At 35.2% G+C, this 12,224-nt stretch overlaps 1 protein-coding gene across 3 annotated transcripts in view; it reads left to right on the plus strand.

Moving 5' to 3' along the window:
• si:dkey-246g23.2 (solute carrier family 66 member 2) overlaps nucleotides 1–12,224 on the plus strand; it is a 116,677-nt gene that overhangs the window by 12,981 nt on the left and 91,472 nt on the right. For all 3 annotated transcript variants that reach the window (XM_062035604.1, XM_062035605.1, XM_062035606.1), the window contains exon 3: nucleotides 2,824–2,957. In XM_062035604.1, the coding sequence (XP_061891588.1) occupies nucleotides 2,824–2,957 (134 nt within the window). The remainder of the gene's footprint in view (nucleotides 1–2,823; nucleotides 2,958–12,224) is intronic.

The following is a 12,224-nucleotide window of genomic DNA, read 5'->3' on the forward strand; positions in this document are numbered from 1 at the left end:
TTTAATATCATTTAAAAATAATTTAACCGGCTGGAATTTAATCCCAATACAAATTATTAGGGGTAGGAATATGTTGGAGGTAGAATTTCATGTCATTCATTAATTGACATTTTACATGCACTTATTTGTGCAAAACAAGCTATTTAAAAAAACAGAAATCCTTCTTTTAAAAATAATAACATAAAGTCTAAAAATGTAATATATCTTGCGGAGTTCCTCAAGGATCGGTCTTAGGACCTATACTTTTTCTTTTTTATGTAAATTACATTGTGACTTTGTCTCATTTACTTAGGTGCATTTTATTTGCGGATGACACCACTTTTATTTTATTCAAGAGAAAATATAAATGAGGTCCGACAAATTGTAGAAGATGAATTCCAGAAAATTCCAAAGTGGTTCAATGCCAATAAATTGTCCTTAAATATCAGCAAAACTAAATTTATGATTTTTTTTAGTAAAAGGAAATACATTGCTTGTCATTAGTTATTAATGGATTAGAACTTCAAAGGACGCATGAGATTAAGGGTATGATTGATGAACATTTGACATGGCCGTAAGCAAGAAGTGAAGTGTCTTCATCGTCGATGAGAGGAATTGTTTTTTTTTGGACATTTCTTGAAAAATGTCATCAAAATATTTGAGTTATGTTGCTAGCAAACAATCTCTGGCAAAAACATAAGCTTTGGCAGAGGTAAGAAAGTCTGTGTTCTGTAAAGCGATACTTTGGTCTCGAGTGTTTCCAAGGCAGCGCAGAGCCAGCCGGTCATGTCGCACAGCACGGAAGTCATCACCAAAAAAATGTTGAACACAGGAAATATGAGGAAATTGAAAAACTACTTGGTAAATCCTTAATCCATCCATTTATGGTTCCGACGCTTTTTTCTCTCGATGTCGGAGCCTATCTTAACTGGTACACACTGGACAAGTCGCCTACTCATGAACTGTCATCCAGAAAATATATTTGAAGCCAGTTTGTGAGGTATTTACATTTTTAGAAGTTACGTTAGTGAACTTTTCTGAGAGAGAATTTTTTCCCCAGACTGATATAAAAATGCCCACTGTGGAGGATACTGCTTCTCACAAAGTAAAAGTTGAAAGACAATAAAGTGAACTTTATTGTTTTTACACTAGATGTTTGCATTGTCACTTTAAAGACATGCAACTGTGTATGTGTTTTGTCAATATTTGCTTGAAACAATGGATGTTCCTGCACAATTCTTAACACTTAAAAATGTGTGTGTAGTAATAATTTGAGCATTATGTTTGTGTTCAATTAGTCAGTGTGTGTTTATCCTAAACATTCCTGCCACTTAATTTTACACACTATAAAGCATTTTTAAGGCTTTTTTTTAACATATACTACAAGAATATTATACCCTGGTCTTAATACCGTGATAATATCGTACCATGAGATTTGATACCGTTACATCCCTACAATTATAATATCAGGATAAAGTCGATACTACCGTGGTTAGATCAATTATTTTTATTAACAATTTTTTTTTGTAGTTTTTGTTATTTTTTACACACAGGAAACAAGTCCCTTGGTACAGGAGGACTCAACAATGTATTCAAATCATGAGCTAATACTTTAATAAATATTTATTGGATTTTTTACACCATCAGCCTGTGATTTTGTCTGATTATAATTGTGATCAATCATTTAATAACCTTAAAAATGTTAAGTATCAGTATCAGCATTGGTATGACCAATACTGCCCCAGTAATTACTTGGTATTTGTTGTGTCACCCAAAACTAATGTAAAGTGTCCAAGCAACAGAATAATATGTCCTTAATACATTTTAACAGAACCATGTTACATAAAGTAACCAGATATTAAACAATAAATTAACAAGTAGGTTTATAATAGTCATTAGGAAATAATACATCATGAAATGATGTGTTACCGCAAATATCAGCAGTTAAATCAGGAGCCTTTGTAACCTATTTTGAAATGGTTCTATCATCACGTATATGCCAAATAATATATTACGATATACAGTACAGGCCAACAATTAGGACACACCTTCTTATTCAATGCATGTTCTTTATTTTCATGACTATTTACATTGTAGATTGTCACTGAAGGCATCAAAACTATGAATGAACACGTGGAGTTACGGTGAAACAACTGAAAACATGTTTTATAGTATAGTTTCTTCAAAATAGCCACCCTTTGCTCTGATTACTGCTTTACACACTCTTTGCATTCTCTCGATGAGCTTCAAGCACACCTGTGAAGTGAAAACAATTTCAGGTGACTAACTCTTTAAGCTCATCGAGAGAATGCCAAGAGTGTGCAAAAAAATAATCGGAGCAAAGGGTGGCTATTTTGAAGAAAGTAGAATATATGTTTTCAGTTATTTCACCTTTTTTGTTAAGTACATAAGTCCACATGTGTTCATTCATAGTTGTGATGCCTTCAGTGACAATCTACAATGTAAATAGTCATGAAAATAAAGAAAACGCATTGAATGAGAAGGTGTGTCCAAACTTTTGGCCTGTGCTGTATATCGCTAATGCAAGAGGCTGCAATATATATCGCAATATAGATGTTAGGCTATATCGCCCATCCCGACCGGCTCTGCACTCATCGAGGGGCCCTACGCACAGCAAAACAAATAATATAGAAATCAAAACTATTTTCTTCGTCTTGGCCATTCTTCAGTCTTGTTCTCACTGTTTTAATGCAAGTCCTTCATCACAATTTCCAACGTGTCCTCTTTTTTTCCCTGCAAAGACCCTTCCTCTGTTGTTGACTGGACAGGTACTGATCCAAATACTGTACACGTGACTGTGATGGTCTGATTGCCATTGTGCAGGATCGGGAAGCAGTTTGAGCTCACTTTGCTGCTCCAGAGTGTGGTGATGATCCTCACCATGTTCGCTATGCTCCACCTGTGCTGCACCGTCCAAAACACCAACCGTGTGAGCACCAAGCGACGCCGTCTCACAGGTCAGCAGCGTCGCGTCGACGCCTCAATGTTTCACATGCATTTCTTAAAGCTGTACTGTGAATCATATTTGATGTTGTGTGAACTGGGGTTACTGTACTTGCAAAATGATCATCTGCTGCTTTTTGCCAAAAGAGGGGGCCATTGGAACAGCTTGGAATGTCACATGTTTTTTACGCTTTCCTAGCACTCACTTTCCAGTTTTCTATTTGTCCTGTCCCTTCTATTAACTGCTCATTTTCCATGCTAACCCAAATGGAAACATGCTGTTTAGAAGCAAGAAGTAACTATTAGCGATGTCTACATTCAAATGTGTAAGAAACTCACTTCAAATGAATAAACAATTAGGGACCAAAGGTTAAGTTTAACCTGACCACAAACTGATGCTTAAAGCAGAACTGCACTTTTTGGGGAAATTTGCCTATCGTTCACAATCATCATAAAAGACATGACGACAGATGGATTTTTATTTTTTTTGTTGCATTCTAAATAGTAAATAAATGCGATCAAAAGTTTGCTTATAATAGAGCTCTATTCTGCCTATAAAGCCCTTCAAAACATCAAAATGCCTCCATTAGGGTTTTATATACACGATGTAAGTACAAAACCCAAAACCAGTGAAGTTGGCACGTTGTGTAAATCGTAAATTAAAACAGAATACAATGATTTGCAAATCCTTTTCAACTTATATTCAATTGAATAGACTGCAAAGACAAGGTACTTAATGTTCGAACTGGTAAACTTGGTTATTTTTTGCAAATATTAGCTCATTTGGAATTTGATGCCTGCAACATGTTTCAAAAAAGCTGGCACAAGTGGCAAACAAGACTGAGAAAGTTGAGGAATGCTCATCAAACACTTATTAATGATTACTTGCAAAAAAGAAATGTGTTTCTCAGCTCGAACATTAAATATCTTGTCTTTGCAGTATACTCAATTGAATATATGTTGAAAAGGATTTGAAAATCAATTGTATTCTGTTTTTATTTACGATTTATTCAATGTGCCAACTTCACTGGTTTTGGGTTTTGTATATATATAATGTAGTAACAGGCACATTAATTTGAAAAACACAACACAGCGTTTGCTTTTTTTTAACATCACTGATTATTATTCACTGGGGATTCATGAGAGCAAACACACATAAAAAAACATCACGTACTGTACAATGTCTGCTGTCATTAGGATGCCGACTGCTAGGATGTTCATATATTCCCATTTAGATGTAGAATGACTCATAATCCTCGCGAAGAAAAGGGGGTGGAACCAAGCATCTTTTCGTGTCGTTCTTGCCATTTCCGGGTTTAAATTGGTTGTCAAAGTATACCAACTTGTCGAAATACGTCCTCGTCCTTCTACTATCCAGGTGAGAGGCATGATTTATAATCTACGATGTATCAGTCGATAATGTTAACATTGGCACACAAGCTCATGATCATGGCACCCTTATACATTTTTTGTCTGCTTTAGTGCTTAGCGTAACAATATCACTAATACTTGGTTGTTTTTTTTAAGTCACGAAATGTAAATGCAGTATTGTTGGCTCTTTTTGGATGTTTTATCAGGTTTTATGGGCAGAATAGAGGACCTCCCGTTGGCTGCGCTGTAAGCCGACTTTTATTGACGTTTATTTGCGAGTTAGAATACATAGAAATATTACATCCATCGTCAGTGCAGGTCCCCTTTAAGTAAATTACTGTATATAGGAAAATATGGATAAAGCCTCTAGCCTTCTTCTTGTTGTAGTGCAGAAAATTGCAAAAAAAAATCTGGGTGTTTTTGGGCGTGTATTTCAGCTTTTGCAAATGGCGGATGCTTTGAAAGGCTTGATACTTTAAAAGTAAATTAAAGTGAAAGTAGTATTAGTTTATTGAAATCTAATGTTTCTTTCGTGAGAGCGGTGTATAGTTACAGTGTTTCCCACAGGACCAGAATGTACAAAAGTATCTGTGGGGTGCGGTTGCCTTGTCTCGTTTGCAAAATTGCCCCTGGCGCAAAACTGAGCTTTTTGGGTTTGTTGCTATAAGAAATGTGCAACATTATCCCATTTTTTTAAAACCTTATGTTCAACAGAACATGAAGTTAATGACCTCCGGTGGTTGGTTTAATTTCGTGCGGCGGTAGACTCGTCTAAACACACGCATGGGCGATAATAACAACTTATTTTCCCCTGGGCTTTATGTACAGTAAAAGGCTAACTTACTAAGATCCTGATACCACATGCTACAGGAAACAGCATGTGCAATCTATAAAATAGCGTGTACTATTAGTGAGCGTGTTGCGTGTGATTTACTTACTTGAAAAGTGGTGCAGACCGCCTTTCTTAAATGAGGATTTTGCGTGTATTACACGGGACATCACCACTAACATGCTCTCATGTACCGTATTTTTCGGACTATAAGTCGCAGTTTTTTTCATAGTTTGGCCGGGCTCCAGTGCGACTTATATATGTTTTTTTCCTTCTTTATTATGCATTTTCGGCAGGTGCGACTTATACTCCGGTGCGACTTATACTCCGAAAAATATGGTACTCTGCATTCATGTTATTATTCTCCTACCTGTGGCATTAGCTATGTTTTCAAACATCACACCGACCGCTTTTTATCGGCATTTTTGACACAGTCTAAAATGTCAGACAAAGTCAGGCAGTCTTCACTTTTTTAAGCGCTAAAAGTGCGCTCATGGGAGAGAGGCTGCAGTCAATGTGCTCAAGACGCCAAAAAAAAGTTGTTTTACCATTCAGGAGATATGTTAATGATATATATATATATAATGAATTTAAAAAAACGAATGGCAATAAAAAAAAAACGCCAGCCGACACCAAAACAGATCAATTTAATTTGTTTTAATCAGCCCCTTAAAGGCCTACTGAAAGCCACTACTACCGACCACGCAGTCTGATAGTTTATATATCAATGATGAAATCTTAACATTGCAACACATGCCAATACGGCCGGGTTAACTTATAAAGTGCAATTTTAAATTTCCCGCCACACTTCCGGTTGTAAACGTTTTATTATGCTGACGTAGGCGTGTGACGTCACGAGGGCAAGAGAAGTATTCGGAGCCCGTAGAATCCTATACAAAAAGCTCTGTTTTTATTTCATAATTCCACAGTATTCTGGACATCTGTGTTGGTGAATCTTTTGCAATTTGTTTAATGAACAATGGAGGCTGCAAAGAAGAACGTTGTAGGTGGGATCGGTGTATTAGCGGCTGGCTGTAGCAACACAACAAATACTACTTACTTGGATAGCAGACGCCTAGCCGATGCTAGCCGCCCACCGCACGGGTGATGGGTGAAGTCCTTCGTCGCGCCGTCGATCGCTGGAACGCAGGTGAGCACGGCTGTTGATGAGCAGATGAGGGCTGGCTGGCGTAGGTGGAGCGTTAATGTTTTTATCATAGCTCTGTGAGGTCCGGTTGCTAAGTTGCTAAGTTAGCCTTAGCGTCGTTAGCAACAGCATTGTTAAGCTTTGCCAGGCTGAGAACCATTAACCGTGTAGTTACATATCCATGGTTAAATAGTATTGTTGATCTTCTGTCTATCCTTCCAGTCAGGGATTTATTTATTTTGTTTCTATCTGCATTTGAGACAGATGCTATCACGTTATCTCATGCTAAAGAGCTTCGTCGATGTATTGTTGTGGAGATAAAAGTCACTGTGAATGTCCATTTCGCGTTCTTGACTCTCATTTTCAAGAGGATATAGTATCCGAGGTGGTTTAAAATACAAATCCGTGATCCACAATAGAAAAAGGAGAGAGTGTGGAATCCAATGAGCCAGCTTGTACCTAAGTTACGGTCAGAGCGAAAAAAGATATGTATTTCACTGCATTCTAGTCCGTCACTCTAACGTTCCTCATCCACAAATCTTTCATCCTCGCTCAAATTAATGGGGTAATCGTCGCTTTGTCGCTCCGAATCTCTCTCGCTCCATTGTAAACAATGGGGAAATGTGAGGAATACTAGCTCCTGTGACGTCACGCTACTTCCGGTACAGGCAAGGCTTTTTTTATCAGCGAGCAAAAGTTGCGAAATGTATCGTCGATTTTCTCTACTAAATCCTTTCAGCAAAAATATGGCAATATTGCGAAATGATCAAGTATGACACATAGAATGGATCTGCTATTCCCGTTTAAATAAACACAATTTATTTCAGTAGGCCTTGTAGTCACTAAGCATGTAATATACAATTCTAAAAGGATGTTGCTAAATATACAATAAAATATATATTTTTTAAATTCTAACACACCATGAAAATATGTTGACACAAATGTATGACGGAGGATTTTCTGTCAATCGGCACTGTTATTAATCACATTGTGCGTGTTAAATGATTATATTTGGATCTTCTCCTCCCAGTATTGTGGGCATTTTTGATGATCAGTGTATATTTTGCATATTAATTAAGACAGAAGACGCAAAATGGATTGCGCGACTTATTCTGCTCACTGAACAGACGCAATCCACTTTGTACACGTTTAGTAGATCAGTTTTGCGTGTGCTATCAAGTTTGCACATGTTTTAGTACACACAAACCTTTAGTAAATCAGGCCCTAAGTGTGCGTTGATTTTAGAGCGCCAATGTACGTCCATGTACATGTATATCATTGCAATAGAATCTCGATTTTACGAACCCCTCATTCTACAAACTTTTCGATTTTTACCAGACTAAATATAAATATGCTTTGTTGTATGAACCTTGTCTCAGTGTACAATTGTGTGCCTCACAGTGAAGCCATTTTGTGCCCGGCAGCACATCCATTGTGGGCGGGCTGATCGCTCTCAGTTGGTCATTCTGTCAGCACTGCAGTGCTGTCGCTAGCTACTGTACTTAGTACTACTTTATGTGCCTTTTAGATGGGTTTTTTAGGCTTTTTTACAAAAAAATGTTCTAGTTTTGCGAGCTCAATATGAGTCCAAAGAAAGGAATGGATAAGCGATGTGGGGTTTGAAACATTAAAGATTTATCCACATATAACTTTGTCGACACTTCTTTCTCCCTTTTTTCCACTCTTCCATTGCATGCCATGAGGATTAACCGACAAGGTAAAGTATATTTTATTTTTTATTCTTAATCATTGTCGCAACCTGGCTGTTAAAGTTATGGAGTTTTGTGGTTTAAACTGTGAGTGCACCACACGGCAAGTGACAGTTCAACGAGTTGTTGTTTTGACTTTTTTAATTAATAGAAAGTTGACCCATCCCCCCTTGTTGTTATGTTTGTTTGATATTCAGTACTATATAGCGCTTGATATTGTCTTCTAAGTGTACTCACCTTTACTGAAATATAGACTTTTCTCGATGCTGGAATCCATTATTCATGTTTACATTGTTTCTGATGGAGAAATTTGGTTCAATATACAAACTTTTGGAACCAATTAAGTTTGTGAATCGAGGTTCCAATGTATATTGATGCACAGATGCATTTTAATGCACAATAGAGGCAGAAAGTATATGTGTATATATGTATGTATACATGTATATGTGTATACATATATATATATATATATATATATATATATATATATATATATATGTATGTATGTATGTATGTATGTATGTATGTATATGTATGTATGTATGTATGTATGTATGTATGTATGTATGTATGTATGTATGTATGTATGTATGTATGTATGTATGTATGTATGTATGTATGTATATATATATATATATGTATATATATATATATATATATATATATATATATATATATATATATATATATATATATATATATATATATACACTACCGTTCAAAATTTTTGGGGTCACCCAAACAATTTTGTGGAATAGCCTTCATTTCTAAGAACAAGAATAGTCTGTCGAGTTTCAGATGAAAGTTCTCTTTTTCTGGCCATTTTGAGCGTTTAATTGACCCCACAAATGTGATGCTCCAGAAACTCAATCTGCTCAAAGGAAGGTCAGTTTTGTAGCTTCTGTAACGAGCTAAACTGTCTTCAGATGTGTGAACATGATTGCACAAGGGTTTTCTAATAATCAATTAGCCTTCTGAGCCAATGAGCAAACACATTGTACCATTAGAACACTGGAGTGATAGTTGCTGGAAATGGGCCTCTATACACCTATGTAGATATTGCACCAAAAACCAGACATTTGCAGCTAGAATAGTCATTTACCACATTAGCAATGTATAGAGTGTATTTCTTTAAAGTTAAGACTAGTTTAAAGTTATCTTCATTGAAAAGTACAGTGCTTTTCCTTCAAAAATAAGGACATTTCAATGTGACCCCAAACTTTTGAACGGTAGTGTGTATATATATATATATATATATATATATATATATATATATATATATATATATATATATATATATATATATATATATATATATATATAATGTGTGTATCTGTATATGTGTGTTGATATGTATATATTTATAGTGGTTGTTAACATCCAAAAAACAGAAATGACGCAATACTGCATATGTCAGTAGCTAAAAGAGGACCCTTGCAGACATTTTATTAATATGATTAATAATTAAATGTAGTATATTTAAAATATATATTAATAATTATGTACACAAACAATTATTAATATACACAATTAATAATAATATACAATATAGTAATGTAAGATGTATATATTCTCTTTCTCTGGGTTGCTTGAGCCGTATTTTGGCTGCCGCACCCACTGGGAGACAAATATATTGTACATACAAATTCACATACATACTCACATACACACAATTATACATACATATATACACACATACGTATATGCATTCATTGATACGTACATACGTGCACACATAGGTACCTACACTCCCACGTACATACACAAATACAGTACATACAGTATATACACACATTCACTGTACAAACATACATATACGCATACTGTACGTATACAAGCACATAGGCATACAGTCATGCATATAATCACATATATTAACGTTGTTCCCCGAGGGGAAACTGGGTAAAACACGGCCCACTGACAAAGCTTAACCTATTGTTACTATAACAATCTACAAGGTTAATACAGTTTGCTTCTCTTTCTTCCCCTCTATTTATCTTCTTTCTTTTGTAATTTAAGTTATCATGACATATATGTATTGTTGCATTTGAAACAATTGTATTCTTGATAATAGAGATAATTATTGTTATTATTCATTTATCAATAGTGCTGTTTATATTGGTATTTTTATTGCTCCATTTGTAGTGCAATAATGTTATTTGTCATTTATGTGTTATTCATATTTACTTCACTAACTGCTTCTTTGCTCTCACTTTTACTATCATATTTGTACATATCGTATTTGCTGATGCTGTTTTGTTCTTGTTGTTGTTATTGTTATTGTTGTTGTTGCCTCTCTGTCTTTCCCCCTTTGTCTTCCTTTTGTCTCTTTCCGTCCCCTCCTGCTGCGGTCCGGCTGCGCCAAACATTAATATAAATCCAATTAATAAAGTCAAATACAAATAAGGCAACAAGAGAAGTATGCCACATTTTTCTTTTGTAAAGTAAACCTGTACAGCAAAAATTGGCATGTACATCAACAATGTGATTTGCCTGAGTAGTACAGGACAAAAAAAAAAAGAAAACAAAAAAAGATGTATAGATTATCAATTTAAAATCGAATCGTAGCCCCTAAATCGTAATTGTGATCAAATCGTGAGGTGCCAACATTTTTTTATTACAACTGCTTGCAAAGTTGGTGTTTTATTTTACTCAAACAACAACAATCTATAGTTCATGTTAAAATCATACATAAGTGTAGCCTCTATGACTAGTTCTTATGGGCTCATATATACTATGTATATATATATATATATATATATATATATATATATATATATATATATATATATATATATATATATATATATATATATATATATATATATATATATATATATCTATGTATATATATATATATATATATATATATATATATATATATATATATATATATATATATATATATATATATATATATATATATATATATATATATATATATATATATATATATATATATATATATATATATATATATATATATATATATAGAGAGAGAGAGATACTTAAACCACGACCACAGTAATTGCCAGCTCAGTAGGAATAGCCTGAGGTCCGGTTTCACAACGAGCATGGAGGGGGACTGAACCAGAATAGATTACACCAACCTTTCAGTTAAAACCACTTCCATGTCGAACTGAATCATTGTTATATGAAGTAAGTTCCTTGCTAAAACATGTCAACATGATTTCCAAATATGCAAATGTTTCCGTTTCTCATCTACTTGAGAAACAGTTTCCTGCTCTTTATTATCGGTATTTTCTTCCTCACCCAATTCTGTTCTCTCATCTGCTCTCACCATACCCCCTCCTCTCCCTTCCCTTGTGGAATTTCCACACTCTTCTTCTTCTTTATTCGACCCTATACACACAAACACTTCATAATATAGCATATGCACCTGCTGGATATGAAGTGAACGTGGAAGAAAATATAGTCTGTGAAACTTCCACTCTTCTGGGAATACTTTCTACCAGAAGTGCGTGGGTGGGAAGAACATATGCGAGTGAGAGATTACTGATGTTGGACTCGCTGGCTCAACATCTTCGTTCTACTTCAGTGGTTCCCAAACTTTTTTCACCTAGTGCCACCTCAGAAAAAAAACTTGGCTCTCCCAAGTGCCACCATAATGACCAACATTAAAATACAATAGCATAGTAGGCCTAAGTATTCATTAAAAACAAGGAAAAGGTTGTATGTAACATGTATATTTGGCCACTGTAACAGTACACACAATTTAAACAGTAACACCGTGTTTGAATATAGGAAAATAAAACAATGTACTTTAATCAAGGAATTCTGTGGCGTACCACTACAGTGGTTCTTAACCTGGGTTCGATCGAACCCCAGGGGTTCGGTGAGTCGGCCTCAGGAGGTAAAGACACATCCGACTTATCGTGTAAACAAAAACTTCTCCCTATCAGCGTATTATGGATCCCCAAACAATGTTCCTTCTAATTTTCCATCTGATTTGCAGGTTTTTTGATTGATCGATTGAAACTTTTACTAGCAGATTGCAAAGGAAGAGAATACATTGTATGAAACAGTACAGTTTACACAGTACAGTACATATTCCGTACAATTGACCACTAAATGGTAACACCCGAATAAGTTTTTCCACTTGTTTAAGTCGGGGTCCACTTTAATCAATTCATGGTAATTGTCAGGTTTGTCACTGACAGTTTAGTTATGTTTTGGTTTTCCCTCTGTCTTTATTTCCTGTCAG

This window comes from Entelurus aequoreus, linkage group LG24, assembly GCF_033978785.1.
Source record: "Entelurus aequoreus isolate RoL-2023_Sb linkage group LG24, RoL_Eaeq_v1.1, whole genome shotgun sequence".
NCBI lineage: Eukaryota > Metazoa > Chordata > Actinopteri > Syngnathiformes > Syngnathidae > Entelurus > Entelurus aequoreus.